At 45.8% G+C, this 20867-nt stretch overlaps 1 protein-coding gene across 5 annotated transcripts in view; it reads left to right on the top strand.

Moving 5' to 3' along the window:
• Positions 1 to 614: 614 nt before the first annotated feature.
• The window catches only part of TACC1 (transforming acidic coiled-coil containing protein 1), a 96509-nt gene continuing 76256 nt past the window's right edge, over positions 615 to 20867 (top strand). Inside the window, exon 1 of one of the 5 annotated variants that reach the window (XM_082608508.1) lies at positions 615 to 1026. In XM_082608508.1, coding sequence (XP_082464634.1) covers positions 950 to 1026 — 77 coding nt within the window. In that variant the 5' untranslated portion in view covers positions 615 to 949. The remainder of the gene's footprint in view (positions 1027 to 20867) is intronic. The other 4 variants (XM_082608509.1, XM_082608510.1, XM_082608512.1 and 1 more) reach the window with 4 other exon arrangements.

Below are 20867 nucleotides of genomic sequence, written 5' to 3'. Positions count from 1 at the left end.
GAGAAGAGAGCGTTCTTCTTCCCACAAAAAAACGAAACGCCGAGGTGAAGGAGAGATGGCTGGAGGGGAGGGAAGTGGGAGGCGGGAATGGATGCGAAACAGCATGAAGTATTCTGAAAAGGGAGTTATGAGGTGTATGAGTAGGTGGATCACAGGTGTAATGGGAGGGGCGAGGTGCGTTTCCCCCCCGCCCCCCAAGACAGAGCTCGGAAGAGAATTCATTCATTGGTTGTCAGAACCGGAAGGGACATTGAAGAGATAAAGAATGATCACACTCCCTTATTTTACAAATGAACAAAGCAAGACTCGGGGAGGGCGCAGTAACTTGTCCCAAGTCACCCGGCTAGTCGGGGACACGACCAGGATTCCCCCAGTTTTCTGCACAATTCCGAGGAGGCCTCTGTGCGGGACTAGCTGGCCGGGGGAGGCCGCGCCGCGGGAAGGCAGCCCGGGTCAGGGATGCCGACACACACCGCCCCCTCCCGGGGCTTCTCCGCACGACCGCCCCGCGGGCCTCCTCCCAGCCGCGCCCCTTTCAGCCTCGCGCCGGGGCTCTCCGGGCGCCCGCCCGCACGCACGCCGGGCGGACAGGGAGGGCGACGGCCGCCGGCCCCCCAGCCCACTCCACCTGTCGCCCTCCGCCGCCCAGGGTCTCCCTGGCGCCGTGACCCGCGCGCTCAGCCTTTCCCGCGGGGTCTCCAGGAGGGGGTCACGGGCCGCCGCGCCGGCCGAGCCCTGCGATTGGCGGAGAAGTAGCAGCGTCTCCAGCAACGCCCTTTAGCCGGCTCTCCCGGCGGCCGGGACCCTGAGGCCGGGCTCCCCGGCACCCCCGCCCACCCGCGGCCCCACCCTTCCTCTTTCGCCCGCCGCCTCCTCCTGCCGGGGTCCCGGTCGGGCCGGCGCGCGGCAGAGCACGAGCGGGCGCAACCGGGGCGCCGCGCTCCGAGCTATGGGAGGAGCCCACTCTCAGAGCCCGAGGGGCCGGGAGCCGGCCGCGGAGAGGCCCCCGAGACCCCGAGAGATCGCGTGAGTCCTAGAGCCCCCTGCCTCCCGCCCCCAGATCCCCGCGCCGCCGTTCGGGGCTTTGCATGCCGGCCGGGGATGGGAGCGCACGGCTCCCGTCCCACCAAGGCTGGGAATGTGGGGCTCCCGCTGGCGCCCGCGGGGCGCAACGGCACAGGGGTGGGCCTGGTGGGACATCCCGCCCCGAGCCTCGCCCTGCAGTGCCCCGGGGGCGCTGGGCCACGACCCATGGAGACAGAATCGCGCCCAGGCGGGGCTGCTGTCCCGCGCCCCTTCGCGCTGCGCGGGTGGGACATGGGGACCCCGAGGTCTTCCAGACTCGTCCAAGCAGGAAGACGCACGTGTCCCTAAAGGGCTCAGAAACACTCCAGAGACAGATCTAGTTGCAGGGAGGAGTAGATATTAGAAGGGGACTCGAGTCTCCAAGATAACTCGGCTCGTGTTGGCCTTCAGGGTCCAGGAATTTGATGCAGTGCTCGCTGTTCGCCAAAACTCCCTCTCTTGTTTGCTCCGAGGGCTTCACGATGATCTCAGAGAAAGGGCTGTATTGTAGCAGCAGCAATTAGGCTTTTGTTCTGGGACAGCAACAATTGGGGACACCAAGTACTGAAATGCTCCGAAGGGACATTTTTAGAGAACGTGATTCAGAGCAAGTTGCACGGTTTGGAAGATGGCCTTGCTTCTTACCACAGAGAGGATGCGTCGATAACTATGTATTTATTTGAGAACCCAAACAATCTTTAAGCGTATAATTAAAAAGGTTTAAAGGGTGTGCGTGTCTTGGAGGTGAGGTAATGTCAAGGAATCCACACTCTTGAATTCAGCCAATGCCAAAGCTATTTAGTTTGAGAAAGATGCACTTAGCCATCACATATAGGCAGCCTGGGCCATGGGAGGGCTTGTTTTGGATTATCTTTTCAAGGCAAAGTATCTTCTGGAATACCCAGATGATAGACGTGTTAGTTGTTCCTTCTGATGTTTACATATGATCAGTAATCTAAACTTAGTTCAGGCATCGTATTAATCATAAGAATAGCTGAGAATTATTGAGCACGTAAAATGTGCCAAACCCTGTTCTAAACACTCTGTGTGTTATTTAATCCCCAAGAAACTGAGTTTAGTTTCTATTATTGCCCTCATTTTATTTATTTATTTATTTATTTATTTATTTTTGCGGTACGCGGGCCTCTCACTGTTGTGGCCTCTCCCGTTGTGGAGCACAGGCTCCGGACGCGCAGGCTCAGCGGCCATGGCTCACGGGCGCAGCCGCTCCGCGGGATGTGGGATCTTCCCGGACCAGGACATGAACCCGTGTCCCCTGCATCGGCAGGCGCACTCTCAACCACTGCGCCACCAGGGAAGCCCTATTGCCCTCATTTTATTGGTGAGGAAACTGAAGTAAAAGAGATGTGACTCGTCCAAGGTCACAGAGCTAAAACGTAGTGGACCCTGCTTGTCTGACTCCAGAAATCCTGGTGTAGCCACTTCCCACAGGAGAGTTGGGACTGACTTAGGAAACAATTGTTATCTCAGCTGGCAGAACACACCCCCATTTTCCCCTTTAATTCCTCCCGAATAAGGGAGAAATCTGAATTAGCCATGCTTATGCCTAATGAGCAAAAACTACCAACGTTGATTTAACTTTTTAAAAAGTTAGGAGGCAGTGTAACACTGAGATGAAGTTTCAAGTTTTGGAGGCAGATTGCCCTGGGTTGAATTCTAGGCTCTGCTGCTTAACAGCTAGAGCTCTTTTATCTCTTCCTTAACCTCTCCGGGTCTGTTTCCTTGTATGTAAAATGGGAATGAAGACAATGTCCACTTCACAGGCTGTTCTAAGGATGACATAAGATCATGTATATATGAATAACAAGTTATAGTTTTATCTCTGAGCAGTAAGTTGTTTTAGCCAAGGATGACAGCTGACTGCTTAATCTTTGTGAGCACGTGGCTGGTGTAGCTCAAAAGTAAATACTTAAATCATTCTCTGAAAGGATGCTGAAGCAATGAACTCAGGGCTTTCTGTGTAGGATTCAGTTGTCAGGGTGAGGAACTGATTCTTAATTGTCAAATTATCCCATTCTTTGGCAGTCGGTAGAGGATCTCTATCTCTCCAGTGAGCTTCTGCATGTGCCTTATATATTTAGCTAAACTTGCCTAAAGATAAACATAAAAGCCATCCTTGGTCTAAACCTGGGAATACCGCCCAGGGATGCCCTATCTTACTGGAGTGAGTACATTGAGAAGGACGTAAATGCACGTAGGCAGTGTTGGGAGTTTTGGCCGCATCAGAATGTGCAGGCTTAATGAGTCAGCCCTACAAACCACTTGGTGCAGACCAGCTGAAAGACGAGAAATATGAGCTTCGATGCCTGTGAGATATATACATGAAAAGCAAAAAGCATGCTTTTAACCCAAATCCTGGCTCATTCAGATGTATAGCCACAAGGGTCTCCACGGTCATTGTTAATGTCACCCGGCTGCAGATTTCCTGCCGGACACATGGCTGCCATGGATAACCCTGACCTCAAGGAAGTTCCCCTAACTCAGGCCATTGCATTTTCAAAATCTATTGTTCCTTTTTTTAAAAATAAAAATAAATACATTAAAACCTCACAAACATTGCATGAATACTGGCATTTGTCTTTTGAGGGAGAAAATTATGTTTCAGAATGTTCACAATTTATATTTCAGAATAACTTAATCAAGTATGAAAATTAACCAGACAAATCTGTCTTAACAGAGCTCTACTGCGAAATATAAACAGGTATGGATGTGCCTGAAGAGAAAGGTCTGATTTTAAGATAAAACACATTATTATTGAAAATTGTAGCTGTCTACCTTCCCCAAGCCAGAGGAAACAAATGAGCCAGGCTTGGTAAAAGCCAGGGGGAAATTTTACTTCATTTATACAAAGAGGCTGCTCACGTAGTGATTAAGAGCAGAAGTTGTGGAGTCAGGCTGACCTGGGCTGGAATTCCAACAAGATCGCTAGCTAGCTTAGCTCAGGAAGCTTTGGAAAATAATCACTTAACTCTTCAGTTGGGCAGTTATCTGCATCTTTAAAATGGCAATAATAATCATATCTACCTTATGAAATGGTGTGTATTATTAATGCAGGGCCTGGTACCTAAGATGTGCTTAGTACCTGAGTTACCAGAATTCCCCTACATACAAACGAGTTCCGTTCTGAGAGTGCGTTTGTAAATCCAATTTGTTCGTTAAGTCCAACAAAGTTAGCCTAGGTACCCAGCTAACACAATTGGCTATGTAGTACTGTACTGGAATAGGTTTATAATAGTTTTCACACAAATAATACATAAAAAGCAAACACAAAAAATAAAGACAACATTTTTAATCTTACAGTACAGTACCTTGAAAAGTACAGTAGTACTTTTCAAGTACAACAGCTGGCATATAGGGGCACGTTCACATCTTTGAAAGTTCGCAACTTGAAAGTTCGTATGTTGGGGACTTACTGTATTATTAGTACATTCACATGTGTATGTACCTATACATCAGGTGCTACGCTAGATTCTGTGGGATGTGTATTTTTGAGGAAGGCTGGATCTCTTCTGAAGGGAGGGTTGACTTGTGTGCTAATTCAGCAAGGCCTCTTGGAGAAGCAAGACAATGGCTTTTTAGAGTTAACTTTTTCCTCAATTAATTTCCATTTTCCAGAAAGATGCACTATCCCGAGGATGGACCTGTGTTTGAGGATATGGTAGTTTGGTGAAATGTTTGTAAACAATGACTCCTTAATTGATTATTTTCGGCAATGGGGCCAAAGTGGGTTTTCTAAGAGCAGTAAATAATTTGCAGAGAGGTTTGAAGAATGACATAAAGCAGAACCTATATTTCAGTAGGGAATATGGCATGTAACTAATTCATCTAGAGCTTGTTGAGTTTGTCCACCTGGGATGAACGATAATGCACTTGTTTTCAATTCTTTCAGTTAAATTTCTAGGCTAGTCTTTGTTTGCATTTAGAATGTATCCTAATGGAATAGGTCGGTGGCGAAGTCAGGAGGAGTTTCTGAGGTCTCGAGTGTTTTTGCCATGAGGTTTTCTGATTATATGAATTACATGTAGGTTCTACAATGTACTGGAGAACTGCAGGGTCAGTTGGGAACAATTGAGCCTCTTGATGGACAGACTTCTGACATGAAGAGGGAGGTGCTGGCTTTGAAGTTTTAGACACAGGAAAACAGGACTCAAAACAAGTAAACTGGGCCTCCCTGGTGGCGCAGTGGTTGAGAGTCCGCCTGCCGATGCAGGGGATACGGGTTCGTGCCCCGGTCCGGGAGGATCCCATATGCCGCGGAGCGGCTGGGCCCGTGAGCCATGGCCGCTGAGCCTGCGCATCCGGAGCCTGCGCATCCGGAGCCTGTGCTCCGCAACGGGAGAGGCCACAACAGTGAGAGGCCCGCATACCGCAAAAAAAAAAAAAAAAAAAAAAAAAAACAAGTAAACTTAGGAAGCAACGTTCTTGAAACCCACTGCTTTCAAATTCATATTGTTCACCACCTCCTCACCACACAATTTTTATTGTCATTAAAAACATTTAGGTCCCCAATTGCTGTAAAAAATTTTCAAACATCCATTTAAAATGTTTTAGTGTACAGTTAAGAAAGAGACTTACAGAAAGTTTGTGGATAAGACCCAGAAAAACCAGCTATATGAAGAAACGTTAAAAGAAGTGTAGTATTTAGCTTGAAGGAGGGACTGGAGAGATGGTGGAAATATATAATTTTTAGGGGATGTTGGTGGCCTCTATCTCTGATGAAGCCAACCCAACAGGAAATGGTTTGAACTTCAGGACAAGGGAATTATTTGTGTGTGTATGTTGAGTTTAGATAGCACAACTTCTAGACTGTGAGGGTAGTTGATATACCAAAAAGAGGTAATAAGGGAAGAAAAATCCCTTTCTGCAAATCATTGAAAGGTAAGAGAGATAATCTTTCAAGGACTGAGACTCCAAGGGGGTTCGGGTCTAGTCTTGCTCCACAATTTCTGCTCTCTTTTAGCTTCAGTGGCGCCCCACCCCTACCTCTACCCTACGGCTTCTCCCAGCTGGTACAAGTTTCCATGTTAAAAATCAAGAAGAGAAAGGGTGGGGGGCACAGCTGCTGGTGTCCTGAGCTAGCGAAGTGGGTTATTTAATATCTGAGTTGGCTGGTAGCCAGAGTGGGCTGCAGGGTGTGTGAATTTGTTAACCCAAGGTCAGAAGATGAACTGGTAGCACCCTGAATGGCCATGGAACGTGGAGGTCCATCTTCTGAAGAAGCTCACTCTGGTTGTTATGGGATGCTTTTTTTTTTTTTTTTGCAATTTTTTTTATTGTGGTAAAATATACATAAGATAAAATTCACCATTTTAATCATTTTTAAGTGTCCAATTAAGTCCATTTACAATGTTGTATAACCATCACAACTATCAATTTACACTTTTTCATCATCCCAAAGAGAAACTCTGCATCCATTAAAAAGTCACTCCCCATACTTCCCTCCACCAGCCCCTGCTACCTCTAGTCTACTTTCTGTCTCTATCTGCCTATTCCTCGCATAAGTGGAATCATATAATATTTGTCCTTTTGTGTCTGGCTTACTTAACTTAGAATCATGTCCTGAGGTTCATTCATGTTGTAGCATGTGTCAGAGTTTCATTCATTTGTGTTTTTTTTTTTGTAATATGTATTTGCTTTTTTCTTTCATTTTTATTTATTTATTTATTTATTTATTTATTTTGGGCTGCACTGGGTCTTTGTTGCTTCGTGCGGGCTTTCTCTAGTTGTGGCGAGCGGGGGCTACCCTTCGATGCAGCGCACGGGCTTCTCATGTTGCGGAGCATGGGTTCTAGGCGTACCGGCTTCAGTAGTTGTGGTTTACATGAGCTCAGTAGTTGTGGCGCACGGTCTTAGTTGCTCCGCGGCATGTGGGATCTTCCCAGACCAGGGCTCGAACCCGTGTCCCCTCCATTGGCAGGCGGATTCTTAACCACTGCGCCACCACGGAAGCCCCTCATTCCTTTTTATTGCTGAATAATATTCCCTTGTATGTGTAGACCACATTCTGTTTATCCATTCCTCTGTTGATAGACACTTGGGTTGCCTCCACCTTTTGGCAACTGTGTATGATGCCAGTATGAACATTGGTGTACAAGTATCTGATTGAGTCCCTGCTTTCAATTCTTTGGGGGTATTTGCCTAGGAATAGAATTGCTGGGTCATGTGGTAACTCTACGGTTAACTTTTTGAGGAACCAGCAAACTGTGTTCCACAGGACTTTATTCCATTGACCTATAGCTCTATCTTTATGCCAGTACCACACTGTTTTGATTACTGTAGCTTTGTAATAGGTTTTATTTTATTTTATTAATAAATTTATTTATTTGTTTTTATTTTTGGCTGTGTTGGGTGTTTTTTTTTTTTTTTGAAGACTTTATTTATTTTTTCATATGTGGTCTTATTTATTTATTTATTTATTTTTGGCTGTGTTGGGTCCTCGTTTCTGTGCGAGGGCCTTCTCCAGTTGCGGCAGGTGGGGGCCACTCCTCATCACGGTGCGCGGGCCTCTCACTATCGCGGCCTCTCCTGTTGCAGAGCACAGGCTCCAGACGCGCAGGCTCAGTAGCTGTGGCTCACGGGCCCAGTTGCTCCGCGGCATGTGGGATCCTCCCAGACCAGGGCTCGAACCCGTGTCCCCCGCACCGGCAGGCAGACTCCCAACCACTGCGCCACCAGGGAAGCCCCTGTGTTGGGTCTTTGTGGCTGTGCGCGGGCTTTCTCTAGTTGCAGCGAGCGGGGTCTACTCTTCGTTGCGGTGCATGGGCTTCTCATTGCGGTGGCTTCTCTTGTTGCAGAGCATGGGCTCCAGGCATGTGGGCTTCAGTAGTTGTGGCACGCAGGCTCAGTAATTGTGGCACATGGGCTTAGTTGCTCCGCAGCATGGGGGATCTTCCTGGAGCAGGGCTCGAACCTGTGTCCCTTGCATTGGCAGGTGGATTCTTAATCACTGCGCTACCAGGGAAGCCCCTATAGTAGGTTTTAAAATGAGGAAGTTTTAGTCCTTCAGCTTTGTTCTTTTTCAAAATTATTTTAGCTCTTTGGGGTTTCTTGAGGTTTGTTTTTGGTTTTGTGTTTTAATCTCTTGTCTCTCTCTGTCTCTCTGGATTTTTCTTCTTGGCTGGTGGCAGTCAGCAGCCTTCATGAGAGGACGCTGGACTGCCTTCAGCTTGTGTGTCGCCCCAGAAATCCTCTTTCCCTGCCCTCCCCTCTACTCTCTCTCCAGCCAGACTTTTCACCCCAAGACATGAACCTGCTTGTGAGTCACACACTCGGGCACTGAGTATCCAAAGAGAACCCAGATGTGGGGAGGAGCCCGGGAGGGGTGGGCAGGAGACTGGAGTCACGGTGCAGGTCAGAGGTTCCAAGAGTTGAGCATCAGGGACCCGCCTGTTCCCAGGGTAGAAGCTGACCCTGGAAGGAGTCTTGAAGGATGAGTGAGTGGCCAGGCAAGGGGGGTCAGGGGAGGGCAGGCCAGGTGAGGAAAGCATGGCAGATCATGGCCCGATGTGTCAGGATCCATCCTGTCTGGGCAGTGGGGAGGGTTTGGGGTAGGGTGGGTGTGGAATGGACAGGGGATTGGGAAACAGTGAGTCTGGAGAGGTGAAGAAGAGCTGCGTGCTGGGGGCTTTGTGGCTGGCTGGGAGTTTGGACTTAATTCCAGGAGCCATAGATGAGGGTTTGCCAAGCCCTGGACTGAATTGGGGAGAAGTATTCTCGCGAGAGGCTCAACCACATGGTGGGGGTAACTGTGATTCTACTCAGCACTTCATCACCCACCCAGGCATCACTCCAGGGCACTAGATTTTCCCTTTTCAACCTCTTACTTCGTCTTCATTTTTGTATATTAGCAATTCAGTAACACAGATAAACGTTTTCTTCTTTTCATTTTTCTTGGTTTCCAAATTTTCTACAACAAACACATTTTCCTCTGATAGTTATAACGTACTTAAAAAAAAAAAAGCCTGAAAATTTAGAAAACCCAGAAAACTGAAGAAAATAAACCACTCATAATCTCATCGCCCAGAGATGACTGTTAACATGTTGGTACATTTTATTACAGTCTCTTTTTTTTTCCCAGTAAATATAATTTTCAACAGTGGGGTTATACTATATGTGTTTTGCATTCTGATTTTTTCACTTAATATTATAAACATTTCTCTGTATCCTTATACTGAATTTTAAAATGTCATTTTATTGCTTGCTGAACGGTACACTATGTGCATATATTATAATTAATTTAATTTTTTCCAAATGGTTGACATTTAGGTTGGTTGCCAGTTTTGATCATATAAGTAATACAGTTAATAAATATTCTTATAATTCTTTTTGCATCTCTGATTAATAATTAGGACACATTCCTTGAAGTTTAATTATAGGGTCAAAAATGCAAGTATTCGAAAAGTTATATTTTGTTATATATTACTATATATTGTCAGATTATTCCCCCAAAAGTCATCCCAAATTATACTCCCCCCCTTAGCAGTATAGCGTACTTTCCATATGCTCATAGCATCCTTCCCAAGCTAAGCACTATCATTTTCAATCTTTGCCAGTTTGGTAAGAGAAAAATGTGTAATCTTGGTTTGATTTTTTAAATTCTTCGTCCGTGAGAGTGAACTTTTTTCCCCCTATGTTTAGTAGCGATTTGTAATGTTGTAATTTCTTATGTATTTCTCTTTGCCAGTTTTGTAGTGAGGTACTAATTTTTCTATACTTATTTGTGAGAATTCTTTATACAATGAAGCCACCTACTTATTGAGCACTTACTACATGCTAGGCACATGTTAGTCTCTCACATGCATTAACTCATATGATTCTCAAAATAACCCTATAAGCTAGGTAGAGTTTTACATTTCTACTTTACACATGAAGAAACAGGTATAGAGAGGTTAATTAACTTGTCCCAGGTGTCACAGCTGGACTGACAAAATTGAAATTTAGCTGGCCTCAATCCAGAGACCTACATGCCTAGCCATTGTCTTATACAAATCTGCTAACCCTTGTCCTCCATTTTTGTTTTGTTTTGTTTTGAAGGGGAGGTATTTTTAAAAATTAACCTCTTAATTTAGAACAGTTTCAGATTTACAGAAAATTTCAGCAGATGTACAGAGAGTCCTCATAGATTCCACAAGCAGTTTCCCTTATTATTAGCATCTTATATTAATATGGTACTTTTGCTACAGTTAATGAAACCATCATTGATATATTATTATTAACTAAGGTCCATACTTTTTTTATTTTATTTTCATTTTTTATTTTTTTTAACATCTTTATTGGAGTATAGTTGCTTTCCAATGGTGTGTTAGTTTCTGCTTTATAACAAAGTGAATCAGTTATACATATACATATGTTCCGGTACTTTGTTTAGATTTCCTTAGTTTTTACCTGATACCCTTTTTCTGTTCCAGAACATATTACATTTAGTAGTCATGTTACTTTTTAATATAAATCAACCTATCACGTTTTCCTTTGGGGTTTCTTCCTCGGCCTTTCCCTGTCCCCAAATGAAATAACTCTTTTCTTCTATTTGTTTCATGATGTCCTTTTCTTTATAAGAAACCATTTACTCGATCTGAAATTTCTAGAATCACTAGTGTAAGATAAGACTCTAACTTTTTTTTTTAAGGCTCTATCTTTTTTTCAAAATAGCTAACCAGTTATTCCAGTACTAGTATTATTAAATAATCCTTTTTCTTCCCACCGATTTGTAATACATTTTTTTTTTTTTTGACTGTGACATGCAGCTTTTGGGATCTTAGTTCCCCGACCAGGGGTTGAACCCGGGCCCAGGGCACTGAAAGCACCGAGTCCTAACTACTGGACCTCCAGGGAATTCCCTGTAATACCATTTTTTAAAATTCAGTGCTATAACCTGTCTTTCCTTCTGTTTAACCCTTGATGGTTTTTCTCTTTCTGTTCTCACTCATTCAGCAAATACGAATTGACTGCTTTCTTATGTTTAGGCACTGTGAATATCCTTTATTATTTATGTGGGAATTTACACGGGCAGAGGAAAGCATTTCTAAATGTATAAAATCTGAATATTCATTGATAGTGTTGGGGGCAGGACATTTGCCAGAGAGTTGGATGAGGGGAGGTGACCTGTGAAAGGAGCTTGGGGAAAAAAAGGACATTCATAACTGAGCTTTCCTCATAGGTTTTACACCACCCTAGGCCACTCTGCCATCCATCTGAAGGTTTCATTTTAAACAATGTAGCTTCCTGTGCAGAAACAGCTGTGCCTTCAAGTGTTCTCAGGTCATCTGCATGCTTTGTCAGGCTCACATTTTTCATGTACAGTCTAGACTTTATTTTTTGCAGTAACATGATATAAAGTCCTACAGATTTATATAAGGAATGAAGGATTTATATAAGGATAAACCACCTCTGCTTCTGATCTTCCACCTCTTGTGCCTGTGGAGACGTGGGAACCTTGGAAAGTGCGAGAATCCCTCACTTTGACATTTCTTCATTCTCAGGATTCTTACTGTGCAGGACACTTTGGATATCGTTTTTTGTGGGGTTTTTTTGCCTGTACCTAGTACAGGTTTGCCTTAGCCAATCTTATGGTATGTCTGCTGTGAACGTTATGAATAACAGTTGTAGGCAAAAGAAATTATATTTGGCTTACGTACATTTAGGGGTATTCCGTAGCAACTTTAGAGTCACATCTATATTTTGGAGTCAGGATAGTTCTGTTTTTAATATAACCCATACATCTGTCTCGCACTGCACGTCCCCATAAAAGCCTGACAGCATAAGATATCATTGGTCAGGATGAGAGCTCCCAGGAATCTGGCAAAGACCCTTCACTTTAGAGCAATAGCTCTGAAAACTTCATTGGGTCAGAGATCCTGTGATAACATAAAACTTCTATAGACTTTTTCCAAATGAAAATACATATACACACAGTACAGAAAAGTTACGAGAGTCAGAGATCCTGAGACACGGGCATTAGCTCGTTTAATCCTTTCACGGCCCCTATAAAATAGGTGTTAATCGCTCCATTTTACAGATGAGTAAACTGAGGCTTGGAAAAGTTGAGAAACTAAGGCTGCAGAGCTAGTAAACGGTCGAGCAGGGATTCAAGTGAACCTGGCTGAGGGAAAACAATTACTGGTCATTTCCAGAATGGGTCAGCCACAGAGCAACTTATTAACCAGCAGAGGCTTCTAGAAAATACGTTTTTATGGCTCCCTCCCTACTGATAGCACAGTTTCAGGAAAGTAAACGTTTGAGCAAAGTAAATGGTTGAAAAACACAGCCCATTCTGTAGACAAATACCCGTACACTGTGTTGCCTTTACACAGAGCAGATAGAATGCCTCTCCCGGGTTTCTTTGCTGAATTATTTTCGTCTGTGAGTCTTGTTTTCCTAACAACTGCAAAATGTTATGTTTCCATGGCTACCTCAAAAGTGTTCTTAAATAGGGGTTTGAGAAAACAAAACTAGGAAAGCTTGGGCAAGACATAATGGTAGGAAGATGACATGTTTTACCTGCCAGGCATCACCTTCTCAGCATTTCTGTGAGTCCAGTGGTGTCTTGTCTCTGTCCCCTTCCCCAGTTGGCTCCTTTGCCTTTTAAGACCTGTGGTCCACTGGTTCCACCACGTGTGAAGCCATGGTTCCTGTGACGTGTCCAGTGGCCTGGAGTGATGGCATCTGGGAACACAACTCAAGTTCTGAATAACATGGGCCACCTTTACAGTTGATACCCGAAGTGCGGGTTGGCAGGTTCCATTGAGGACAAGAGTAGAACTGAGAGATGTGCCCACGTTTCAGGAGCGGCTGTTGCCGGCGGGGAGGAGGAGACAGAGGTGTCTGCAGTGGACCTCTTTCACCTGTCGTCCACCTCCGTCCCGCTTTTGGCCGGGTAGAGGGTGCTGTTCTCCAGTCCTGCCACCAGGGGGCGCCAGCCACCATCTGCTTAGTTTCTGGCCTTGGTTGGCCTGGGGTGACCAGGACGGTCTTCAGCCCACTCCTTTGCTGGGTGGGAGAAAACGAGAGAGTCTTCGGATGCTAACTTACAGTGCATAGGAGGAAAGGAAACAGATTAGGGAGCGAGGGAGGATGAGGCCGAGGGTTTTGGTATTTCCATTTCCTTCTGCTGGCTGGGATCCTGCGTCCCCCGGGTGACTTGTTTCTCTTCACTGCTCCGAATCGTGTGGTTCAGGGCATATTTTTTGTGGCTTCTGAGGAGTTGGAATCTTCCCCGCTCCTTTGCGTTGTTCACTGGTGTCCTCTGGTTGAACTGCAGTATAGACACCCAGGGCTGGACGCAGAGGGGGCTCACTGTGACCTTCTGACTGATAGAAATACACAGCTGGAAGAAAGTCTCTTCAAAAACATTTGCGGGTTGAAGGTGTGACAGAAGTTTCTGGTGCCCCCTGGTGGCCGCTGTTCAGTACTTCAGCCACAGAGAGAAAGGAGGAGCCCCGCATCCCCGCCCCCGCCGGCCGCTGCGGGGAGACCCGGCCGGGGTACCGCTGCTCGCGAGGAGTCTTCCGCAGGCACCAAGACCAGACAGTCTTGACTGGCTCCTCCGACATCCCTTTTTCTCAGTTTCTTTTGCCCTAGGCCCGCACTTTTAAATTCCTCTTGTGTTTCTCATTCGGCAGTCTTTTCCCAGTTCAAGGCCTTTTTCTTTTAAGTAAAAGTTGTTTTTATGTCCCTGATAATAGTCTGTTTTGTTTGGTTGATTCCATACCCCTGTTTGAATGGTCAAGTGGGGCTGTGGAGGGTCTTGTGTTTGGGACTGAAAATGCTTGAAGGGTGTGTGTGTGTGTGTGTGTGTGTGTGTGTGATGTGTGTGAGGTGTGTGTGACTGTGTGGAAGGTGTGTGTATGTATATGTGGGTGTGTAACGGTGTATGTGGTGTGTGTGTGTGATTATGTGTGGGAGATGTGTGTATGTGTACCTGTGTGTGTGTGTGACTGTGTATGCGTGTGTATGTGGGAGGTATGAGTGTATATATGTGGTGTGTACATGTGACTGTGTGGGGTTTGTGTGAGACAGTGTGTGGGAGTGTATGTATATGTGATGTGTGGGTGTGACTGTGTGTGGGTGTATATGTGGTGTGTGAGTGTGTGTCTATGTGTGGGTGTGTATGTATATGTGGTGTGTGTGTGACTATGTGTGAGTGTGTCTATATGTGGTGTGTGGGTGTGTACGTATGTGTGGGGTGTGTGTGACTATGTGTATATGTATATGTGGTGTGTGTGTGTGTCTGACTATGTGTGGGTGTGTATGTATATGCGGTGTGTGAGTGTGTGACTATGTGTGGGTGTGTATGTGTGGTGTGTGTGTGTGTGACTATGTGTGAGTGTGTCTGTATATGTGGTGTGTGTGTGACTGGGTGTGTATGTATATGTGGCGTGTGGGTGTGTATGTATATGTGGCGTGTGGGTGTGACTGTGTGTGTGTGCATGTATATGTGGTGTGTGTGTGTGGTGTGTGAGTGTGAAGGAACCCCAGTGCTGCCAGCCCCAACTTGCCCACAAGTCCTTCGTCACAAAGCGGTGACATTTTGCACATAGAGACGTCAGGAGACTGGTTTCCCTGCTGGGCTGAAGAGCTGTCTCGTGTGTCTGGTAGAGTGTGAATACTCTACTGAGAGCATCAAACCCCAGGTTCTCCGCCTTCTTTACAAAGCATAGAGGGTTTTTGACGTTTCCTTGTTGATCAGTGTGAAACTATCTCCAAGGCAGCAGCGGCGTCCTCGCCGTCTGGGTCATCTGGAAGGGAGCGGGGCCTGGGGTTCCCGTTTCTCCTTTGCATCAGTGCCATCGCCACCCTCGGGTCGCCCCTCCTCTCTCCCTCTCCCCACACATCTTCCCTTGCACGTTTGAAAACCCTCTTTGGAAGCTGAATCACGTCGCTTCCTTTTTTGGTCATCCTGGAGCTTTCCTCCACTTGCATCACTCGGATGTGTGAAACAAATCAGTTCCTCGCGTTCTGTTTTGTACGTTCAGAGTTCAGAGACAATAAGCAGTGTCCTGGGCGTAGGGTGCCCCACTGAACCACTCCGTAGATGTTCTCGCACAAGTCAGTTTAATTAAGGGTAGGTGCTGAGATAAAACCATTCCGAATATCTTATTTGAGAAGAAAAATAAAATCAACATCTAAAGGGAGAAGAGAAAGAAAGATCCCAGCACAAGGACATGTTAATATCTCTGAGTTGGGGAATTTCTGTGCGTTTGGCCCTTGATGGTGCTGTCAGGGGAGAGAGTTCTGGGAACATCTGAGGCCACGTTTTCCCCGACAGATGTACCAGGAGCCCTGGAATGAGGCTGAGGAATGTTGCCACATAATCTGCACGTATCCATCCCGGCATCTGCCAGCCTGGGAAATGTGTCTGCCAGCTGTCACTGCTGGAGGCTTACCGGGTGTCTCAAATAGAGGGATTAGGGAACCAAAAGGCCAGTGACTAATGGAAATGCCCATCCTGGTGGCTGATCCCAGTGCAGGGTCACATTTCTGCATGCCCTGTCCCCTGATACGGCTGAAGCAGGCTCAGCCTGTCCCCAGGGACACCTCCTGGTCATACCTCCTACAGGTGGCCCCTCTGGGCAGCTCATCCCTTTGGAATGCTGCCAAAGGGCACCAGATTTGCTGCAGGAAGTAGGAGGGGTAGTGATGGAAGAGTTGAGAGAGGTTGTCAGGAGACATGAATCATCGATGGCCTTGGGTCCCGCACCCTTGGCTGAGCTGAGCTGTGCAGGGCTTGCGTGCAGGGCTGGCGGTATGTGCTGGGTATGGTGTGGGCCATGCTGAGTCAGACCTGAGTCACTTTCCCACCCCTGCGCCAGGAGCCGGGGGGTCCAAACCACAGGCCCTGAGAGTGAGGGGGGCAATAGGGATTGTGGCTCAAAGAAGGGGACCGATGTTGATCGGACGAGAATCGGGAGTCCCCTGTGCAGTGGTAATTCGGCTGTACTGAGTTAGGTGAGTTTTGTTACGGTAATTCAGAATCTTTTCTTAAAATTTTTTTTAATTGGAGTATAGTTGATTTTCAATGTTGTGTTAGTTTCTGCTGTACAGCAACGTGAATCAGTTATACGTATATACATATCCACTCTTTTTTAGATTCTTTTCCCAGATAGGCCATTACAGAGTACTGAGAAGAGTTCCCTGTGCTATACAGTAGATTCTTATTAGTAGCTACAGAATCTTTTGGAGGAAAGGAAATGGTAAATGATATTCAGTCCACAAATGCAGTTTTGAGGAGGAAATATTGAACCTGCTATTGATCAAAAAGCTTTTCGTCTCCAGTTTAGAGGTTAGAGACACATTTTCTGTATAGAAAGTGAGGATCTACGGTGTGACTGAAATCCCAATGATTTAAGGCATTTCAGCATCTATCCAGAGTGGCCATCACCTGGACGGCCCATGCCCACCAGAGTTTCCGATTCGATAAGTCCAGAGTGGGGATCGGGAATTTGCATTTCTAATTCTCAAGTGATGCTGATACTGCTGGGCCAGGGACCCTACATTTACTGATTTAAGGCAAAGGACTGAAACATTCCATTTACCAAAAAAGAAAGAAAGAAGGAAAGAAAGGGAGAAAGGAGGGGAGGGCAGGCAGGCAGGAAGTCCGCCAGTGTTTCAGTAAATACAGTACAAGATATTCAGACTTCATTAGTCATCAGATGTGTCCGGTAAAACCAACAGCGGCAGAGCATTCCTACCCACTTGCCGAAGTTTTGGAAGATTGACCGACTCGGTGTTGGGTAGGATTTAGGGAAATTGCTGTCTCCTATGCTGCCATGTGAAACTGTGAATTAGTACAGCCTTTCTGGAGGGCAGTCTGGCTATGTGTCTCCAGACACAAAATGTGCTCCAGAGTTTTAACTCTAGGAAATAATCCTCTACGTGTGAGAAGATGCTTGTAGAGGTTTATTCATCCCAGTTTCGTTTATAATGAGGAACAACGAACCCCCTAAATATCCCTCCACGGGGAGCAAATTATGTAAACCGTGGAGACACACCAAGGCTTGTTATGCAGCTGAGAGGAGCTGGGAACACGGGCTCTGCAGGGGTCAGGAAGGGTCTTGACTCCACACAGCCTGGCTCCCACTCCCTCCCCTGGGGAGCGGAGCTTATGATGAAAACAGGAGAAGTTGGGAATAAGCCCTGACCTCTAAAGGAGGACCATACATATATTTAAATCTCAGTTGTTTAAAAGTATCTATCTGTCCATCTGTTTATCTGTCTGTCTGTCTGTCTGTCCGTGCTCATAAGTACGTGCTGTGTGTATGTAACAGGGCGATTTGGGAGGTTTTTGTTTATTCATTCAGTCCCCAAATATTATGGAGCAGACAGAACAAGACAGACAAGATGCTTTGTGTTCACAGAGCACACTTCTAGTCAGGAAAGACAGATACTAAGTGGAAAAATAGAAATAATTTCATTCCAGGTGTAAAAAAGTGCTTTGAAAAGAGTGTGTTGCTCACCAACATTTCAACAGTTGGCTGTTTAGCAAAAACACGACTCTGGGTAAGTTTTCCTTTCTTCTTTGTACTTTTTTGTGCCATCCGAAATTCACTGTTTCAAAGACTGAGATCCTTGATGTTGGAGGATTCTCCCCTCACTCACTTGGCTTAAGTCACGCCTGCTGCCAGGCTGCTGTCTGCACAGTTCTCAGGCTCCTCCCTCAAGCCTCAGCTAGTCACTTCCTCCGAGCAGCCTCCCCTGCTGTCTGATTCATCATCTCCACTCGTCCTCCCCACCCCACCCTCCCTGGCCTCCCTAGGAGCCCCTGCACTTTTCTTATACGTCACTCATGACGGCTTGTAAGTTACATATTTTCTTTGCTTACTAAACTCACCAATATGCAAGCTCCATGAGGGCAAGAATGGGGTCTGTCTTGTCATTTGTGAAATGTGTGGGGTGATTGAATGAAAGAATTCTTCCCGAACTCAGGTTCGGCTGCTCGCCGCTCAAAAGCCAATAGTCCAAGAGGCAAGTGTCAATAGAAAGGAAAGGTGCTTTAGTCAGAAAAGCCAGCAATCTGGGGAGAAGGTGGACTTGTGTCCTGAGACCAGCTCCACCGAGTCTGCTCAGCCATGACAGTTTTTAAAGGGGAAAAAAGGGGAAGAATCTCAGTGAATCATCAAGGCAGGAAGTTGGATTCTGCATCATTCTCTGTTGTGTTGCAGACTGGCTGACTCTTTCTTCAGATGTTATCTTGCCCAAGTGATCTGCGTGCAGGATTGCTAAGGGGGCTGTTGCAGAGTAGAGAGCTAGTCATTTTAACTGCTTAATTCTTCATTTTTACTGCTTTTTATCTAGGAAAAGAATCAACAGGTTAGACAAGGCATGGTGTGCTTTCAGAAGAGCAGAAGTCAGGAGTTACGTTAAATTGCCTAGTGATCTCATTCCTATAATTAGGTTCTTTTAAAGTTAGAGGGGAACAGAAATAGGCAAACAGGAACGGGCCAAAAGAGCTGCTTTCAGAATGAGCATGTGTATTATTTTGCCTTAAACAATAAAGGTATTTCTTTAAAATACTTTTAAAAACAAAGCACAATATTATTTGTATATGAAAGAATCCTTTTCTTGATGAAACCGTTCATGTTGCCTTCTAAAATGAGGTGAATTTGGGGAGGGATGTTGTATCTCTGTTACACATACCAACTGTGCATATTGTTGGAGAGGAATACATTTCCCTCTACCCTTCTAGATTCTTCTGGCTGGTCTAGGAATTAAATGGACATAAGACAGATTAACAGGAGAAAATCAAACAAAAGTTGAATAACATGTGTACATGGGAGAGACCCAGGATAACCGAGTAACTCCCCCAAATGGCGGAAACCCTCACCTTATATACCATCTTCAGCTGCAGACAAAAGAGGATGCTGGGGGTAGTGGCTGGGACTTCGAAGGGATGGAAGGAACTTCACGTGAAGATGGAAAAGCAGATGTTTGGTACACAACTGTTTGCTGGGCCCTGCAGAGACAATGGGACCCAGCGTGGACTCTGGTCTCTAGGTCCTGCGCCCACTGCACTGAGCCCATACTCTCTGCAGATGTCTCTGGTGACAGCTCTATCCCGGGAACAGGCCCTCTAGCTGAATGTTTTTAGTCAGTTGGGAGAAGGTCAGAATTTCTTCCTGAGTTTTGGTGCCTTGATTGTTTTCACCTTGATATAATCCACATGCCAAAGAGACGTTTGGAGGTGGCGAAGTTTGCTTCCCTATAATATCCTTCAGAGTTGAGGAGAAAGCCTAGAATTCAGACGTCCCACCCGAGAGGACTGAGTCCTAGTCATGCAAACTTTGGTGTCTGGTACTCCTCAGGAAATCCTTAATACAGAGACTCATCTGCTTGTCTGGAAGCAGGATATTGGGCCCAGGGATCTTTGACAAAGGGCTTTTCCAGCTAAAAATTCCTGTGTTTCTGTGAGATCTGGGGTGGAGGCTTAGGCTTGGAGTCAATGACTTATTAGTTCAGAAAAGAATTGAGAACAAATACATTCTACTCAGTAGCTAGCTATGCCTTGGCCAAAGGAAGTGGAAAATACATATGATATTCCTAAATCATATGTGATAAGGTGCCGAAAAGAGCAGTAAAGATAACCTTGCTTATGCTAGTTCTGTAAGATAATAATCACAGAATACCTTGGGAATTCCCTGGCAGTCCAGTGGTTAGGACTCTGAGCTTTCACTGCCGAGGGCCTGGGTTCAGTCCCTGGTCGGGGAACTAATATCCCACAAGCCGCGTGGTGTGGCCTATATGTGTGTGTGTGTGTGTGTGTGTGTGTGTGTGTGTATACACACACACACATATATATCTTGACTAATTATGAGTCCGTAAGAAAACAGTTTCCAAGAAAATACTTTTTGGGTGAGTGCTGGAAATCGTCACTAACACCAGTTAGTGTTACAGCTAAAGGACAACAATGGTTAAGTCATTTATAGAGTGTTGGTCAGTTGTTATTTTAGCCTTTGAATTGGAAAAAGACTCATTTATTATATAGTTTTTCTGGATTTCTAAAATCCTATTATTTTCAAGGAAACCTCCCCAAAGAAGATAATATCCTCGTCCAATATCCAACCTTCCTTTCCTTCAATGTATCAATATTTTCACTTACCCAGTTGAATTTACCGTGAAGCCAATGAAGCTTAAACTTCAGGACCCCTCACTGTGCAGCCCTTCCTAGGTCTCCAGAGGGGCTCTGGCATTGTGTTCACAAGGTTCATTTGTAATTTTCTTAAAGAGAGCTCCCCAAATTCTTAAGCTTCCTGCTCCACAGAATTGGGCCTGGCAGCCTCTTCCATGCCTCCACCGAGCCCCACCACGCTTCCCGCTTTTTCCCAGATGGGAAGAAAGGTTCCCGGCAGTGCCATCTGCATCATCAACATGGTGTCCTGGAAGAAACCACCCTAAAGGGAATGATAGAAAACAATTCAACCCAGTAAACTGAAAAGTCAAATTGGCTTTATTCTGTGATCCAAGAATCAAACAGCATCCCATGGAGCCAATAGGAAGGAGCTCCCCAGAGCTGCACAAAGTGAAAGGCTTTTATGGACAGAAGGGGCGGGAAAGGGGAACTAGCAAAGAGTGGATTGTTTCAGGCAAGGTCACCTCCCTTTGGGAGGCAGCTGGGGGCTATGAGGTGTTTACCTCCCTAGGGCTGCCCAGGGAATTCCAGACTGTTTGGTTAAGATCACATTCCTGGGAGGCGCTGACTCTGCCGTCAGGTTAGGTATTAAGTCTCGGTTTGGTGCCATGGGCTTAGCACAAGTGACTCCATTTGGGGCCTGTTGTCCCTTTTTGAACAA

This window comes from Mesoplodon mirus, assembly GCF_964341445.2.
Source record: "Mesoplodon mirus genome assembly, chromosome: 20".
Classification (NCBI taxonomy): Eukaryota; Metazoa; Chordata; class Mammalia; order Artiodactyla; family Ziphiidae; genus Mesoplodon; species Mesoplodon mirus.
This window is presented reverse-complemented; position numbering and strand designations above follow the sequence as displayed.